The following is an 18,295-nucleotide window of genomic DNA, read 5'->3' as shown; positions in this document are numbered from 1 at the left end:
ACCTAAGGTGATCCTCCCCCCTCCCAACCTCCCGCGTTCCCCCTAAAAATTTATTAAAACACCCCTTTAAAAAGAGCCTTAATTTGGCCAATTTCCGAACTTTTTGGCTAGTGCCTGCAGCATGCCACCTCTCGGGGTTCCAAACCCCATCCTCAAGGTGGGCCCTGGAGATCTTAATGGGCCAGGCCTGCGCGAGGGGAAAGTTGAACATGTCACCAAGAAACCATACATATAAATAGATCAGAACTGTGGATATGGATTCAAGAAAGCTAAAGCTGGGAGACCACCAGGGAATCCTGGGGCTGTAAAATAGGACAGTTGGAAAAACAATATCCTGGGAGGATGCTATGACAAAGTCCTTCCATAATTGTTTTTAGGAAAGCAACATGCCCATGTTGTTGTAATCATTAGGAGCTATTGACAAAGACTTAAGTTAATACTGACATCTGAGTTAAAGGCTAGTTTTACTCCTATCCTCAAAGAACCTCAAGAATTGCAATCAGTGGCCTTATCCAATGACTATCTAAGGATTAACACAGAAGTCTGACTCAGAAATGACCAATAGACTCCTTGAAGTATATAAATCAGATGAGCATATTCTTTGGTGGACAATGATCCTTTCTTTAAACATCCTTTGTGGTCCCTGGGGAAAAGGCAAACAATGCCTGTCTCCAGCCAAAGATAAAACTCAGACTAAGCTACAGCCTGGCATCCTAGACAGTCCATGAAATCTAGGCAGTGAAGGGATTTTATTATGCTTAAGGTTGATATTAGTAATATTGATATTAGTAGTGATACCTTGTAATCATTATATATTTGTTTATGTGCAAGAAGCGTAGGTGCTTTATATTGGGAAATTAGTTATATAGAAACAAATGTTATTATTATTATTTATTGAATTTATATCCCGCCCTTCTCCTTGCGGACTCAGGGCGGCTGACAATCAGTTAAAAAATACACCAATAACAATTACAAAATTAAAATTAGTTAAAAAGAAATATTTAAATGTCTAATTAAAATATGATTAAAAACCCCTCTAAAAATTGCCCTAGGCCAGTCCCGCTTGTTGGAATAGCCATGTCTTGAGGGCGCGGCGGAAGGAAGGGAGATCAGGGATCACCCTGATCTCTGGGGGCAGCTCATTCCAGAGGGTGGGAGCTCCCACAGAGAAGGCCCTCCCCCTTGGGGTCGCCAGCCGGCACTGTNGCACGACTCGGTCCAGTGCTGCGGCTGCGGCCACATCCCAGGCCGCAGCCTGATCTTCCGCCGAGTCGTGACCTAGATCCTCCGGATATGGCCCAAGCTCCGTCAGAAACCTCTCCGGGTCCATCAGGCGCCTGGGACGGAACCATCTAGGCGGTTCCGTCTCCCTGCGGTGGGGGGAAGCGGTCCGGAAGTCCATCCTGTTTCGTGCTTTAGGTACAGGTGATTGCTTACATGAAAAGAGCATGGTAAGGGGAGGGGGAAAGGAGTTATGGATGGAGCCTGGGTTGCTGTGTATGAGTCATCATCTAGGAATTATTTTTTTGTGCCATCTTATGCCTGGTACCAAGACCTGATCTTTTTGTTCTGGAAAGGTATAAAAGGTGGAAGACATCTTTCCTGGTTGTTGCCTTCATCTCTCTACCAGCCACGAAGAGAGATGGGGCCACCCAACTCTATTTTGATCAAAATAAAAGTTGTTTGCTTGCTGAAACCTCGGCTCAGGAGTTTCTTTGGCTCTTTTAAATTCCTGAGTAACACTGGGGCAATTGTGAGGCTAAGTGAAAAACCTTACAACCTGGCGCCTAACGTGGTGGAAGCCACAACGGCTCTCCCCCCACATCTGGAGACCCCTGTTAAGGTCCCGGCGAGCCTTCAATTCTCAGCAGGACGAAACTGATAGGGACTGAAGCGTGAGTCTTAGAGCGCTCCTAGGTGTTTGACCTGGAAGACTCCTATGCTTCATCGTCGGCGGTGGGATCCCTGTCTGAGGAACCTGAACGCCCGAATTCAACGAGGTTTCATGCTTCTCCACTGATGGGAGAAAGGGAGAAATTGCAACAGGCGCCTTGGTGAGTAAAAGAGAACAAAAAAAAAAAAAAAGCTTTGGTAATCCTGGAATAAGGCAAGAGGTTGATCTCTCCGACTAGCCCTCTATAGATAAAAAAAGAATAAATGTAAGAAAAGAGGGAGCTGAGAAACTGTCTTCTAATACAGGATAGAGTGATTTCAGGAAAATAATTAAATTGGAATGTAATTTTTGTTGCAGAGGTTTTGGTAATTTTGGAATAAGATAGGGGGCTGATCTCCCTGACTAGTCCTCCAAATAAAAAAAATTAATTACAAAATTACAAATTAATTAAGTGAAAAGGGAGGAAGCCAAGAAACTATCTTGAAATAAAATAAATAAAATAAAAAAATAAAATAAATAAAATAAAATAAAATAAATAAAATAAAAAATATAAAAAATATAAAAAATATGGGGAATCATCAGAGTAATTTAAAGAAACAAATTAAATCAAAATGTACTCCTCTGCAATGTGTTTTGAACAATTGGGATGTTTTGAAACCTCAAGTGGCTGTTAAGTTTAACCCTGTCAGACAACGTCTGGTGGTGCTTTGTGTTGATGTGTGGTAGTAAAACTAATCTTCAAGAAGGCAACGTTGAAAAACTTTGTAAACCTTCGATTGGCTAGTTTATCTGATAACAACTAAAGCCACGGAAGAAAAGAAAATTCAAAGAACTGAAAGCAAGTTTTTCTCTCTCTTTTTCTTTTAATCTGGCTCTTTGGACTATTCAATTCTCTTTTGTCAGAGATGAGGAGAGGAGGCGTTAGTTTTCTCCTCCCCCTTCACACCTGCAAAAGGCCCCAGGTTCAATATTCCTTTTAGTCTTTCCCCACTGTCTTTTGAAGTTGCTGGGATAAATTGGAAGTAACCATAAATGTTCCCCTCCTTTTTAATTAAAGGGGGAGGCTTGTTTTAGCCTCAAACCCCAAATTGATGTGTGTGTTTTGTTTTATATATATATATATATATATATATATATATATATATATATATATATATATATATATATATATATATATATATATATATATATATATATATATATATATATATATATATATATATATATATATATATATATATTTGGCCATCCAGAACATTACGCTTGGGCTTGGAATGGTGAGAAAAATAGGAGATGGTTAAAGGGCCCTATAAAAACCACATGTTTGGTTGGAATTGCCTCATGATTTTTCTCGCTTCCTGCAGGACAAGCCATATGTCTAAATAAATGTTGTTTTAATAGTATTTGTGTATATATGTCTGTCTGTGTTGTTCTGTGTTATTTCCAAGACTTGGAAGAGGGTCAAAACCCTCTCTGATAACAACAAACAAAAAGGCCTTATTTAAAAATAAATGGTTTGCCTGGAGAAAGTATGAAATGAAATATTTGTATGTGAAATTGTTTATGCAAGCACTTAGAATGGAAGTGAATGAGTTAATTTGCTGATATGTAAATGTGTGTGTTAGCCCTCAACCCCCCCCCCCACCTGTCCCAGGCTGTGAAAGAAACAGTAAACTGCAGATTTTATTGTTGTAAAAGTAAGTGCAATATCCATAGTTACAGGCCTCCTTTTGAAAGGGGAGTGGTTTGGATGCACCTGACTATCACTGTCTCCTCTTTGCATTGGCATTTGTATTCATTTTATCTTTGCAGCCACAATCATTTGTGGCAACTTGCTTTAGTTATTCTAATCAAGTCCTTACAGTAATTGTTATGTTTCTAGTTCGGTGAGGCATTGACGAGGCGAATGGTGCAAACAACAACTCTTTATTCAGTTCACAACAGAAGCAGTCCAAACTGCTGCTTAACCACTATTTATACAGCTCACCACTAGGCGGCAGCCAATAGAATTAAAGCAGTATTTCCCGCTTAAAGACAAGATAATTAACATGTAGACAGTCAGTCTGGAGCTTAAACAGGTGCAGCCGTTTGACCGTTTCCAACAGTTTCCAAGTAATTAACCTCAGTACATAACACCCCTTCCCCCTAGATAGTTCATAATGACAAATATTGAACATAGTCCTGTAAATATTTCGGTGGCCTTCTTGACCATTCCGAGCGCCTCGGCACCACTGTAGGCCCCCGGTCTAATAGCTTGCCTGCCAGGCTGGGTAGACCGGGGCTTTGGGACCCGTTTACTACGGGTAGCCCTGAGTCTCTGTGGCTGGTCTGTCCGGGTAGACCCGAGCCAGTGTCCATAGGTGGAACGGTTTCCACCGGGCTGGAAATCAGAGCCGACTGCTGGAATTGCTCAGTGGGTGCAGTCTCTGTGTTCGGGGCCAACTCGCTGTCTGCTAGTGCCCCTCTCCTGGGAGTCTCACCCTCACTTGAAGACTCCGATGCACAGCTGCTGTCAGGCTCCCCCTGGATTTGGTTTTCGCGAGAGTCATGAGCCAGCGGCTGGTTCGCTAGCCTCCTGCACAGTTGGCCGATGTGCCTGCGTATCACTCGACCGTCTTCCAGGACCACTTCGTAAGGGAGTGGCCCTGACACCTTACCAACCACAGCTACCACCCACAGTGCCCCTTGCCCGTAGTTTCAAGTCCAAACCGGGTCGCCAACTTGCAATCTCCTCGGTGGCATTGGCTGTGCTGATTCCGATGCAACTCGGTCTGGATGCAGACGATCCAGCTTAGTGATTAAGCAACGGTCCCATCTTAATTCTGCTGGGCTTCTGCCCATGGAAGTGCAGGGAGTCGTGTGTTGGCAGAGTAAGAAGTCTGCCAGTTTATGCTGCCAGTTGCCGGTTACGATCCTTTTTAAGGATTCTTTGGTCGTTCAGACCATGCGTTCCGCTTGGCCGTTAGAGGCCGGGTGAAAAGGGGCCGACGTGACGTGCCTGATCATGTTAGCCCTCAAAAAGGACTGGAATTCTGCAGCGGTAAATTGAGGCCCATTGTCTGAGACTATCACGTCGGGTAACCCGTGTGTGGCAAAGATCCTGCGCAGTTCTTGGATGGTCCTGGCAGTAGTCATAGTTGGGACAGATGCAACCTCTAACCACTTAGAGTGACTGTCCACCACAATAAGGAACAGCTGTCCCTGAAAGGGGCCTGCAAAATCGATGTGAATTCTTGACCACGGGGCTTGTGTGGTTTGCAGCATTTCTGGCTGGGATTGCTGGCAAATGTAGCAGCTGTGTACTTGGGCCTCAATATCTTTATCTAACCCTGGCCACCACAGGTAGCTTCTCACAAGTGCCTTCATCCGGACTATTCCTGGATGTCCCTCATGCAGAGACTCTAGTACCCTGGGCCTCAAGGAGTGTGGGAGTATGACCCGAATCCCCCACAAAATGCAGCCTTTGTGAGCTGAAAGCTCGTCCTTCCTCCTACTGAAACTCTGAAAGCTAGGTCCCGGACTTATGTCCAGCCATCCTGTGAGCACCCAATTCAACACGCGGCTCAGTTTCTTGTCCAAAGCTGTTTCGGCAGCCACGTCCCTTGCGTTAAGAGGAGACTCCAGCAAATCCTGGATAGCCAGAATGCGAGCCGCTGGAACAGGGTCTGGCTCTAAGTACGGAAGGGGCAGTCTGCTAAGGCTGTCCGCGTGGCCCATTTCCCTGCCCGGTTTGTGAATCAGACTGTAATTATAAGCTGAGAGAAAAATGGACCACCTCAGCATCCTTGGAGATAGAATCTGAGGTGTTTGTTTGTCCATCGTGAACAGACCCAGAAGTGGCTTGTGGTCCGTAAAGACCGTGAATGGACAACCATACAAATAGTCATGAAATTTCTTGACACCAGCCACGATTGCCAATGCCTCTGTCATGGTTCCGAAAGTAGAAGCTCTTCAAAGAACTTTGAGGCATTGTTTTCCGTAAAGAATCTTTTTAATTGCTACATAGCTTCGGCACATACATAGTGAAGCCAAAATCTGAATTCTCCTCCCCCCCAATCACCCGTAACAAAGCATAACTCACTCCTTCATTTAACAGTCATCAATCACGTTCTCCAATTAGTTTGAAGTGTGAAGTTTTCCTCCCGTATCTCCTCTGGTTACAACTAACCTTGAAAAATACTGTACTGAAATATTGTTATGGCTATTTCCCAAGTACATTCTTTCCCCCCTCCCTTCCAACATTATCTAACTTTAGCTCTAGAAGTAATACACAGGTTAAATAGAAAATGTCTGCTTCTTCATATATTGTCAAGCAAGAACATCCGATGTTAGCAGCCTTGACATCCAGCCCCCCTTAAAAAAAGGACAGATCCTGCAATGTAAACAAAAGCATATGTTAAGGATTATTTTTCGGTTTGTTGCGGTGTTTCGCATGAAACCTTTTGATGAGTCTGTCAGCTTTCACATCACTGGATTTCACCCAGGTAGCCTCAGACAATGGGTATCCCTTCTATTGAACTAGGTATTGCAATTTCCCTTTAAAAATTCTAGAGTCAAGAATACGTTTCACTTCATAGTGGGTCTGTCCTGCAACTACGAGGGGCCCTGGTGCCTTCTTAGGGGGAGGCCTTAAGGTGGAGCCTCGACAAGGTTTTAACAAGCTGCAATGGAAGACAGGGTGAATTCTCCCTAAAAGCCTAGGGAGTTTCAATTCTACTGTGACGGGGTTAATGATCCTTACAATGGGGAAAGGCCCCAAGTATTTTGGTCCCAATTTCTTGCTGGGCAATTTGAGGCATAAATCTTTAGTTGACAAATAAACCTTTTCCCCAACTTGGAACGTTCTTTGAGGAGCCCTCTTTTTATCAGCCTGCTTTTTATAGGTTTCAAAAGTCTTTTTTAATTCAATTTTCGTGTTTCGCCACACTTCTTCCCACCCCCTCACCCATTGGTCAAGTGTCTGTGAGGCGGAAGGCACCTGGGGGTATTCAGGTATTGGACTGAACTCTTTTCCTGTGGCTACTCTGAAAGGCGTGTAGCCGGTACTGCTGTGAACAGAATTATTGTAAGCCACTTCAGCGAAAGGGAGGAGGTCAGTCCAGTTTGTTTTACATCATGGCTGTGTTTGAGAGCATTAAGACGGAGGGCTTCGGGCAAATATAGTTTCCCCCCTTTGTAAGCCAAGCCATCCCTGCACGTTAGGGAGGTTTGATTATCTTTGAACCATTGATCGGTGAGGAGCTCACGTTTTATCTTCTTTACCCCAGGGTCATCAGGATTAGGGACCCTGCGAGGCGTAAGTTGAGCGGCAGTTTGTGGATTGGAGATAATTGCCTCGGTAACATCCTCACGTTCGCTCTTGTATTGGGGTAACCGGGATAGCGCATCAGCTAGGAAGTTTTTTCCTCCCGGTATGTACTTTAGAGTGAAGTTGAAGCGGTTAAAGTACTGTGCCCACCACACTTGCTTTGGGGACAATTTGCGGGGAGTTTTCAGTGGTTCTAGATTTTTATGATCTGTCCATACTTCAAATGGCACCTTGCTCGCTTCTAGATAGTGTCGCCAGCTTAATAGCCCCCACCTAACCGTGAAGGCCTCCTTCTCCCAGATTGCCCATGTCCGCTCGCTTTCAGTAAATTTCTTAGAGGTGTAGGCGCAGGGTTGCAGGACCCCACTTTTGTTTTTTTGCAGTAAAACAGCTCCAACTGCCACATCGCTGGCATCACCTTGAATTACAAAGGGCTCCCCTGGGCAGGGGTGCTTTAAGACCAGTTCAGTAGCAAATAGTCTCTTTAAATTCTCAAAAGCTGTTTGACAGCCCATCGTCCATGCTAGTGGTTGGCCCGGTCGTGGCTTCCCTCCTCCTTTGCCTGTTTTGAGTAGTTCTGTAAGGGGTAGGGCAATCTCGGCAAAAGGGGATGAATTGACGATAAAAGTTGGCAAAACCCAGAAAGCTCTGGAGCTGTTTGCGAGTTTTGGGAGGCTGCCATTCAGTTATAGCTTTCACCTTGGCTGGATCCATTTCAATTCTGTAGCCAAGATAATCTAATCGGGTCTGGTGAAATTCACATTTCGACAATTTAGCATAAAGCTTGGCATTTAATAGTTTCTTTAGCACCTCTCTCACCAGCTTTATGTGATCAGTCATGTTTGTGCTGTACATCAGGATATCATCAAGATACACCAGAACCCCTTTGTACAAGTGATCGTGTACGACCTCATTAATCAGCTGCATGAACACGGCTGGGGCTCCCTGTAGCCCAAATGGCATGACTTTGAATTGATAGCTCCCCATGGGGCAGTTGAAGGCAGTTTTCCACTCGTCCCCCTCCTTTATTCTCACCCGGTAATATGCCTCTCTCAGGTCTAATTTAGTGAAGACACTCCACTTAGCCAGATGGGTTAATAAGTCCTTTAGGAAGGGGAGGGGGTATTTGTTTTCCACACTCACCCCGTTGAGACCCTTATAGTCTACACAGAGTCGAAGAGACCCATCTTTTTTCTCTTTGAATAACACAGGAGCTCCCACGGTAGATTTGGCCCGTTCAATGAACCCACTAGCTAGGTTTTTGTTCACGTATCGCTGCATCTCTTCCATTTCGAGGGGAGACATTGCGTACATTCTCGGGAGTGCAAGTTTGGCTCCTGGCAACAATTTGATAGAGCAGTCATTGGGTCTGTGAGGGGGCAGGGCATCACATTCCTTTTCACTAAATGCCTCTGCCAGGTCCCGGTATTCACTGGGGATGAGTGGTTTGCCTGGTGGCGGTGAGGCAGCCATGTGCGCTCGTTCATTGGGTGGCCTAAGGTGTCCCACAACATCGGTTGAATCAATGGGGGGATTAGGCCCTATAGGTAGTCTCACAGTTCTCATTCCTTTCTCCCACCACATAAACGGCTTCCATTTGTCTAACCAGGCTAGCCCTAGGATCACCGCCTCAGTCATTTTTGGAGCCACCAGGAAGCGAATAAACTCCCAGTGCTCACCTATTTCTAGGCATAGGGGCTCAGTTAATTGCGTAACAAGAGTCCCTCCCATGAGGGAGCCATCAGCTTGCTCAAACCTCATGGGTTTGGAGAGCAATTTTGCTCGTATGCCCAATTTCATGGCAAAGGGTAAGCTAATAATACATCGGGTGCATCCAGAATCAATTAGCACGTTTAAGTCCATTTGAGCCCCCGATTTAGGGATTATAAGTTTGGCGGCCAGTGAAAAAGGTGGGATTTGTCGACTCACCATTGGGTCGTTCTCTCCTTCATCATCGCTGTCTAAAGAGGGTAGAGCGGGAAAGGATCCAGCCTTAGTCTCGGCATCCTCCTGTGTGTGGGATGTGACTTGGGCAACCAGTTCCTGTGTGATCCAGTTGGATTTTCCTCTCGTTGGCTGCTGATCAGGTTTCTTCTTCGCTGCGGGTCTCGGTCTGCTCTGCTGTTGGGGGTAGGGAACTGGGCAGTTCGCTGCTCGATGTCCCTGCTGTCCGCATCAGAAGCACATGATTGGTGGCCTGGGTCTTTTAGCAGACGTAGCTGTTGGAGGTTTCTGGGGGGATGGTTGTTGTCTAGGTCGTTCTGGTTTTGGCTCGATTTCAGGTGAGGGAGGCTTCTTATAGCGGGTGAGCTGAACGTCTAGCTTCACCGCTGTCTGGTACCACTCTTGTAGCTGATCAGGTACTGCTCGATACATGCAGGCCTGAGAGAGGTGATCGTCTAATCCCTCAATTAAGTGATGGATTAGGGATTGCTCAGGCCACCCCTCTATTCGACCTGCTATCTTGCGGAACTCTCGCATGTATTCCAGGGCAGGCCTGCCGGCTTGTTTTATTTTGTGGATTTGTTCTCCTGCTTTGAGGCCAATGGATGGGTCCTCAAATCTTTCTCTCAGCCCTAGGAGGAAGAGGTGGGGGTCCCCCAATTCCGGGGCTTGCTCATTATATAAATTGTTCAGCCATTCGGATGCTTCTCCCTCTAGGCTGGACGCAATCACATCGACCATGGCACCTGGGTCCGGGTAGAGATAGGCCCAGCGATTCATGTGAGAACGCACTTGGTTGAGAAAAAAAATCAGCTTTTCTGGGTCCCCATCGAAGGTTGCTCTGAAGGGTGGTGCAATTGCTGGCTGTTGTGGCCCCCACTGTGGCTGTTGCTGCTGGCCCCACCCTGGCTGCTGGTGCAACATCTGCTGGGCTCCCCTCTGCGCTTGTGGCCCTCCCAGTTGCTGTTGGCCCCATCCTGGCTGCTGATCCAACGGCTGCTGAGCCCTCCACTGTCGATGTTGCATCCCCCAGTTGCAGTTGGCCCCACCCTGGCTGTTGGTGCATGCCCAGGGGTTGCACGTTCGGGGGCTGCGGCCATCCACCCTGCTTTGGTTGCAATACCGGTAGTACTGGCCTCTCGAGTTGTTGGAGGTCTTCCAAAGGTTGCAGTCTGGGCGGGGGCTGCTGCTATCTTCTCTGTTGTTGGCCAGCGGGGGCTGGTGGTGCCCCCTGCTGCTGTAGGCCTCTCAATGGTGGCTGTGCACGTGGGGGTTGCAGTGGTCTTCTCTGGTGTTGGACTGCAGGGGCTGGTGGTGCCCTCTGCTGCTGCAGGCCCCTCAATGGTTGCTGGATGAGTGGGGGTTGTTGCTGGACCTCCCTCATCTGCGGGCCCACCAGCTGTTGCTCTCCTGGCTTCTGCACCACCCCAAGCTGCTGCAAGGCCTCTATTAGTTGATGTAAGCTCAGAGGTGGCTGACCACTCATCTGTGGGGGCTGCCAAATTCCCCATTGCTGTAGGGGGCCCAGGCTGGGGTTCTCTCTCTCTGTGGGGCTGGAGGCCCTGGCAGGGGACCCCAGGGTCTGGAAGGCTGTTTGATCTGCGAGGGAGGGGCTGGGGGCCTCTCTCAACAGGAGCTGCTCTCCGCTTCTCACTTCTAGTTCTTCAAATCTTTCTGCCAAATATTCTACTGACCCACTGCGAGCTGCAGGTGGGTATTTCCACTCACCTGAGTCTTCGGTGACAGACGGCCAGGCAGCTCTCCACTGGTGTGAGGGATGCAATATGTAAGAATCCCTTTGTTGTGACTCCCGCTCATCTGCTTTCGAAGTCGGCAGGGTTGTATCGAAGCCTCCGGAGCCTCCGCTCGGCTTATCCCAGTCTGACGACCAAATCAGCTCTCCTGATAGTTTTGGCCTTGCTCCCAGCTGGGAGATCTGCAAGGATCTCTTCTCCACCGGCTGGCTGGCTGTCGCTCCCCTCCCTGGGGAAGCTGCTGCTGCTGTCGTTCCCCCCTGGGGAAGCTGCTGCTGCTGTCGCTCTCCCACCCGGGGAAGATGCTGCTGCTGTCGCTCCCCCCCCCCCCCGGGGAAGCTGCGGCTGCCAGGATGCTGGCCTCAGGCAATTTTTTTTCCTCCATGATGAGATCTTACCCGAATCTTTGCCAGCCTATCCCTTTAGTTTAGGGATAGTGACCAGGGCCCGGGACCCCTTAAATGGTTAAAACCTTTTGTGGATTTTGGCTTAATGTCATGGTTCCGAAAGTAGAAGCTCTTCAAAGAACTTTGAGGCATTGTTTTCCTTAAAGAATCTTTTTAATTGCTACATAGCTTCGGCACATACATAGTGAAGCCAAAATCTGAATTCTCCTCCCCCCAATCACCCGTAACAAAGCATAACTCACTCCTTCATTTAACAGTCATCAATCACGTTCTCCAATTAGTTTGAAGTGTGAAGTTTTTTTACCGTATCTCCTCTGGTTACAACTAACCTTGAAAAATACTGTACTGAAATATTGTTATGGCTATTTCCCAAGTACATTCTTTCCCCCCTCCCTTCCAACACTATCTAACTTTAGCTCTAGAAGTAATACACAGGTTAAATAGAAAATGTCTGCTTCTTCATATATTGTCAAGCAAGAACATCCAATGTTAGCAGCCTTGACAGCCTCTTTATTTATTTGGGCATAGTTGTGTTCTTCTGAGGACAGAGCCCTTGAATAATAAGCTATGGGAGCTTGGCTCCTGTCAGCCATTAAATGGCTCAACACAGCCCCTACCCCGTATGGAGACGCATCACAGGCGATGCAAATGGGTAGCTGTTCATTGAAATGCACCAGTACTGAGTTTGAAGACAGCAGTGATTTGACTGCTGAAAAACTTTTCTCGTGGACACTGGTCCACTGCCACTGTGCATGTTTGTCCAAGAGCCGGTGTAATGGCTCTGCCACTGTGGCCTTGTTTGGAAGGAGTGCATGATAAAAATTGAACAGGCCTAAAAATGCCTGGAGCTTCCCTTCTTGTCTGAGGGCGGGGAGCCAGCTGAATTGCTTTGAGCTTGGATTCAGCAGGGTGAATGCCTTCGGCATCTATGCAGAAACCGAGGAATTCGGTTGAAGCTACCCCAATTTTACATTTCTGCCTTTTTAGTTTCAGGCCCGCTTCGTGGAAACGCTGAAGGACGGCCCTGAGCCGTTCTGCCAATTTCTCAACTGACTCCCCAGCTATGAGGACATCATCGAAATACAGACACACGCCTGGAATACCTTTGAGTGTGCGCTCCATCACGCCCTGGAAAAGTCCTGGGGCAACACTGACCCCGAATTGTAGGCACTTCTCCCTGAAAGCTCCCCTGTGGGTAACTATAGTTTGAGCTTCTGCTGTGGCATCGTCCACGGGCAGTTGCTGGTAGGCTTGAGCCAAATCCAATTTGGCAAATATGTGACCTCCCTGTAGTGACGCCAAAATGTGGCTGACTACAGGCACTGGATATGAATGTTGTTGAAGCGCTCTATTAATAGTGCACTTATAATCCGCGCATATGTGCACCTCCCCATTGGCCTTAAGTGGCGTAACTATGGGGGTTTCCCACCTACTGCTGTCTACTGGCTGCAACACACCTTGTTGCACCAGCTTGTCCAGCTCTGCATCGATTTTGGTTTTGAGGACAAAAGGCACTCTACGAGGCTTGATCCTTACTGGGGTTACGGTAGGATTGAGGTGGAGGGTAATTGGAGGACCCTTGTACTTCCCTAATTCATGGCTGAACACATCAGCAAACTCTTGGCAAACTAACGACAGGTCCGCTGCTTGCGTTCTGTGTATGCCAGTCACGTGGATGCCCAATGCATCAAACCAGTCTAGCCCGATGAGGCTTGTGCGGTGGCCCTCAACTACAATGACGTCCAGGGGACCCTCAAACTCTTTGAACTGCACTTTGAGGGTGGCTTCTCCTTTAACCGCTACGCGGGAGTTTTGGAAATCAGTTAACAGGAGGTTCGACGGCTTGAGTTTGACTCGTTTGCCGCTGCGACTGCAAGTGTGGTTAAAAGTTCCTTGGGAAATTATAGACAGGGCTGACCCCGTGTCTAGTTCCATGTTGCATGGGACTCCATGAAGCTTGACTTTGAGTCTCAGCTTCTTCATGGGGCGATGGGCACCTGTTCTAAACATGCTCCTTCTGCTAGCACAAAAGCCAACTCTGTGTTGCCCTGGGGCCCCGGTACCTTTCCTGAGAAATTCTTCTTGTGGAATGTCTCTCTGGCGACCTTTACAGACGGCGGCAATGTGGCCTTGCTTGCCGCACGCCCAGCACATTGCTGTGCGGAACCTGCATTCCGAGCATCTATGTCGGCCTCCACAGCCCATACATCGAGTGAAAGGAACTTCCTTGTCAAGTGGCCGTTGAACTTTTGCTGGTGGCTTCTGCAGCAGATCAATTTCATGGTCCATGTTGGGGACCTCGCCTCTTCCCGCGTCCTCGTGATGGGTGGTTTCTGGGCTGGGAGTGTTCTTGGAGGGCTGTAAGGCTTTTACGGCTCCCCCGGTGGCTTCTTTGGCCATGATTTCCTTTAGGACGTCTTGGAACGACAAAGTCTCTTTCTCGAACAACTTCTGCTGAAGATCCCTGTTCCTCAACCCGCAAACTAAATGGTCTCTCAGTCTCTCTTCTAGGTCTTGGAAATTGCAGAGCCTGGATGCCTGTCCTAGGACAGCTATGAACTCGGCGGCAGACTCGCCTGGTTGTTGCTCCCTTTGTTCGAAGGCGTGTCTCCAGGCAATGACTGAGCGCTTCGGCTCGAAATGCTCCTTGAGCATTTTCTTGAGCTCAGCGTAGGTGACCGATTCAAGTGTGGCTGGTGCAACCAGGTTTTTGGCGATATCAAACGTTGCCTGGCCACACACGCACATCAGTGTTGCGGCCTTTAAGCCTTCTTCTCTAACTTGGTTAGTGTTCTGTCCCCGTCTCACACACACCCAAACAGCCAGCCGAGGGTTAAATAACCTTCTCAGACACTCCACGCCACTGATAAGGAACTTGGCAGAAACTCCATAGCTGCCTGCCAAGAACTTTTTTACTGCGATAACACAGACAAAAATACACACAGTTTGAATAGTCCAGTTTGTAATTAAATCCACAGCAAATAGGCGTTGTGTCCAAAGGTGCAAAGTGATTCGCCAGAGATTTAGCTTTTTCCATCACAGAGTCCGAATGGCCACCATACTCTCTTTTATAGCCTGTGGGGTGGGGTCCAGTGACTCAGCTTAATCTCTGGCACGCCTCCTTTTCTGCTGCGCATGCTTGTCTTGCCTATGCTGGCGTGGGTCCAGCCACAACGTATCTTCGTCACTATCCGACGGCTCGGAAACACCTGGCTCCTGGCCAATCTCTTCTCCGTCGGGAGACACCTGAGGCATTGCCAGAGAGGAGGGTCCTGGAGAGAGAGGCCTGGTCATCTCCTCTCCTTCATGTTCGGAGCCTTCTTCCTCCGATAAGATGGGCTCACAGGACGGAACCACAACAGTTAGCTCTCAATGCGCGAAATGTAAGAGCTCCACTTCTCGGGATGCGATACGTTGAACTCCAACAATTTTCCGAGCTTGGCCATGGTGAGTTGTCTCCAACCTCGCAATGCCTTGTGCTGCTAAGGCTTCTGTTGTTGTCCTAGGGCAGTGGTTCTCAACCTGTGGGTCGGGACCCCATTTGGGGTCGGTCGACCATTTCACGGGGGTCGCCAAGCAAGGCTGTCCGCCATTTTTTTTGTCCGCCATTTTTTTGTCCGCCATTTTTTTCCCCCTTTTCCGGCGGGTGCCTTACCTCCCTTGGGCTGGGCCAGCTGGTGGTCGGCCTGCTCCGTCTCTGCCGCTTGCCAGCTACGCCTCAGCCAGCGCAGGGGGCAGAACCACGCATGTGCGGTGCTCCCGGGCAGGGAAAGTCCTCGACTTACGACCGGTTTAGTCCTCGACTTACGACCGGTTGGGGTCGTGGCATTAAAAAGGTTGAGAACCACTGTCCTAGGGACAGGTCCCTCAGGGCATTGGCATCCAGCGTTGCTTGCTGGCAGGCAGAGGGGGGAATGTAGTTCCTACCAGGGCGCTGCAGCCTGGTCTACCCCTAGTGACTTCTGGCTCTTTCTTGTTAAGCAGCACATCCTACCCTCATCGCCACTGTTATTTTTCTAGTTTGGTGAGGCATTGATGAGGCGAATGGTGCAAACAACTCTTTATTCAGTTCACAACAGAAGCAGCCCAAACTGCTGCTTAACCACTATTTATACAGCTCACCACTAGGCGGCAGCCAATAGAATTAAAGCAGTATTTCCCGCTTAAAGACAAGATAATTAACATGTAGACAGTCAGTCTGGAGCTTAAACAGGCGCAGCCGTTTGACCATTTCCAACAGTTTCCAAGTAATTGACCTCAATACATAACAGTAATTGTGTTCAAATACTTTGGGAAAAGTTGAAAAGAGATCTATTGGACCAGGTGCTTCTCCTTGAGATATCCCTTCTGCCCAGCTTTTTTGTAAACAATACATGCTGGCTTGAACTACTGATTTTTGTCAATTTCCAGAGGAAAGGTTGACCTTTCTCTTTCATTGTAAGGAAAATAAAGACAGACCAAACTCTTCCTGCATCAAATAAAAGCTTTGGTCCTGTTTCTGGGACTGGATTCCCTTGGAATTTTTGATGGGGGAGGACTTCTGATCTTTTTTCAGCTTTGATGTGTCTCAGTTACATTGTTAGAAATCAGAGGCTGTTGGTTTGGGAATGGGATGACTCACTGAGGCCAGGTGGGCGTGGCCGGGTAGGCATGGCCGAGTGCCACCAGGTGGGTTTGGGTGAGGCGGGGTCAACGCGAAGGATTAGGTGCAGCCCACTTGGGGCGGGTGGGTGGGTGAGCTTGCAAGATGCCCAAGTCTTTGTTACTTTTATCAGCTTTCTAACCACCCAGAATTGTTAAAAGCTTTACACGTGCATATTTCCTGTGAATAAGCATTCTTTGTTTTTGCCAGACAAAGTCCCCAATTACAGACTTCCTGATCTCAAGTGTATGCCATAATCTTGCTTTGTTTTGGCATCCAGCCCATCAGTTCTTCCTGTGGCTCTTCCCCCCTCCCCAAAATACCCTAACAATTAGATTTTTGATACCACCGTCCATCTCTACGTTCTGGTATTATTTTTGGAATATGAGGCAAACTAGTTTTACAGTTATATACCATGTGTTATGCTTTATCCGGGTACTAAATTTTTAGATTGTCACAATGCTTTTAATAAAACGCAATATTTTTTTCCTGTTTCTCATTCCAGCCATTTATTTCTCTTGCCCTGCTTCCACATGTAGTGTTGGGAAAGTCACAGTGCATAGTGTCAAGGTACCGACTGATGGAACCAAATAAATTAGAACTCCGAGGCATGAGATTTCCTCAAAGAACATGTTTATTGGATACATGATGGCACGGTCAAAGGTGAAACCAAATCTAAAATCCCCCCCCAAAGGTAAGAGTAACTCAATGTAATAGTTCCCACCCTTCTATTTAGCTATAAATCACATTCTCCAATAGAACTACTTGGCGGGCTTTTTGGCAGGACGTCCCTCCTTCTCCACTACGGTGTGGGAATGACCTTGGTTCCCATGGGATCTATTCATGTTTAGACTAGCAAAAATACCTCGTCCCCCTTCCCTCTCTTGTGGCAACCTAGAACAGTGGTTCTCAACCTTTTTAATGCCACGACCCCCAACTGGTCGTAAGTCGAGGACTAAACCGGTCGTAAGTCGAGGACTACCCAACCGGTCGTAAGTCGAGGACTTTCCCTGCCCGGGAGCGCCGCACATGCGTGGTTCCGCCCCCTGCCCTGGCCGAGGCGTAGCTGGCAAGCGGCAGAGATGGAGCAGGCCGACCACCAGCTGGCCCAGCCCAAGGGAGGTAAGGCACCCGCCGGAAAAGGGGGAAAAAAATGGCGGACAAAAAATGGCGGACAAAAAAAATGGCGGACAGCCTTGCTTGGCGACCCCTGTGAAATGGTCGACCAACCCCAAATGGGGTCCCGACCCACAGGTTGAGAACCACTGACCTAGAACGACAAAGAAAGAAACAGAAATGTAGGTCAGGACTCCTCCCTAGTCTTTTGGGGATGTTTATCATAAAATTTCTGTATTAATCTTTCTGCCTTCACATCCCCCTTCTTCACCCATGTAGCTTCTGATAAGGGATACTTTTCCACTGCACTAGATATTGTAATTACCCTTTATATAGTCTAGAATTGAGAATGTGCTTTATTTCATAATGAGTTTCACCCTCTACTAGAACAGGACCAGGTGCTTTTTGGGGAATTGGTCTCAATGTGGACTCGACTGGCTTTAGCAAACTGCAATGGAAATCAGGGTGGACCTTCCCTAAAAGTCGTGGGAGTTTTAGTTCAACAGTGACAGGATTGATGATCCTGACTATAGGGAAAGGACCAAGAAACTTAGGTCCTAATTTCTTACTGGGTAATTTTAACCTTAAGTACTTTGTAGAGAGATAAACTCTGTCTCCCACATAAAGCGGTTTCTGAGGGGACCGCCTCTTGTCTGCTTTCTCTTTGTAGCTTTTTGCAGCTTGTCTAACATTCGCCCAAGTGCTCTGCAGGGATGTCACCCACTGATTCAAAGTTTGCGAGGAGGGGGGCTCCTGAGGATATTCAGGCATAGGAACAAACTCCCTGCTGGTTGCTACTTTAAACGGGGTAAGTCTGGTGCTGCTATGAACGGTATTATTGTATGCCACTTCAGCGAAAGGCAGGAGGTCTGCCCAGTTAGTTTGCTGATAGTTGACATAGCATCTTAAGTATTGTTCCACCATTGTGTTCATACGTTCAGCCGATCCATTAGTGCTCGGATGAAAAGCTGAGGAGAGCCCCTGGGTTGACCCAATTAGTTTTACAAACTCCCTCCAGAACTTTGCTGTAAATTATTATTATTATTATTATTATTATTATTATTATTATTATTATTATTATTATTATTATTATTATTATTATTATTATTATTATTATTATTATTATTATTATTATTATTTATTGAATTTATATACCGCCCTATCTCCCTTACGGGACTCAGGGCGGTGAACAGGCGATAATAAAAACCACGATAAATATACACAAGTTTC

General features: G+C 47.4%; 1 protein-coding gene across 1 annotated transcript; it reads right to left on the bottom strand.

Annotated features, from left to right (window-relative positions):
• Nucleotides 1-5,194: 5,194 nt before the first annotated feature.
• On the bottom strand, nt 5,195-14,055 carry LOC107295737 (uncharacterized protein K02A2.6-like; the record flags this gene model as incomplete). Its single annotated transcript, XM_015825059.1, has 3 exons — nt 12,136-14,055; nt 11,814-12,029; nt 5,195-5,815 (listed from the first exon to the last, which is right to left on the bottom strand). Coding segments are annotated over exons 1-3 (2,757 nt in total), but the record flags the coding sequence as incomplete, so codon positions are not given.
• Between the last annotated feature and the right edge of the window lie 4,240 nt (nt 14,056-18,295).

The sequence above is a fragment of the Protobothrops mucrosquamatus genome, unplaced genomic scaffold (genome assembly GCF_001527695.2).
Source record: "Protobothrops mucrosquamatus isolate PMUCROS unplaced genomic scaffold, P.Mucros_1.0 scaffold2469, whole genome shotgun sequence".
NCBI lineage: Eukaryota > Metazoa > Chordata > Lepidosauria > Squamata > Viperidae > Protobothrops > Protobothrops mucrosquamatus.
This window is presented reverse-complemented; position numbering and strand designations above follow the sequence as displayed.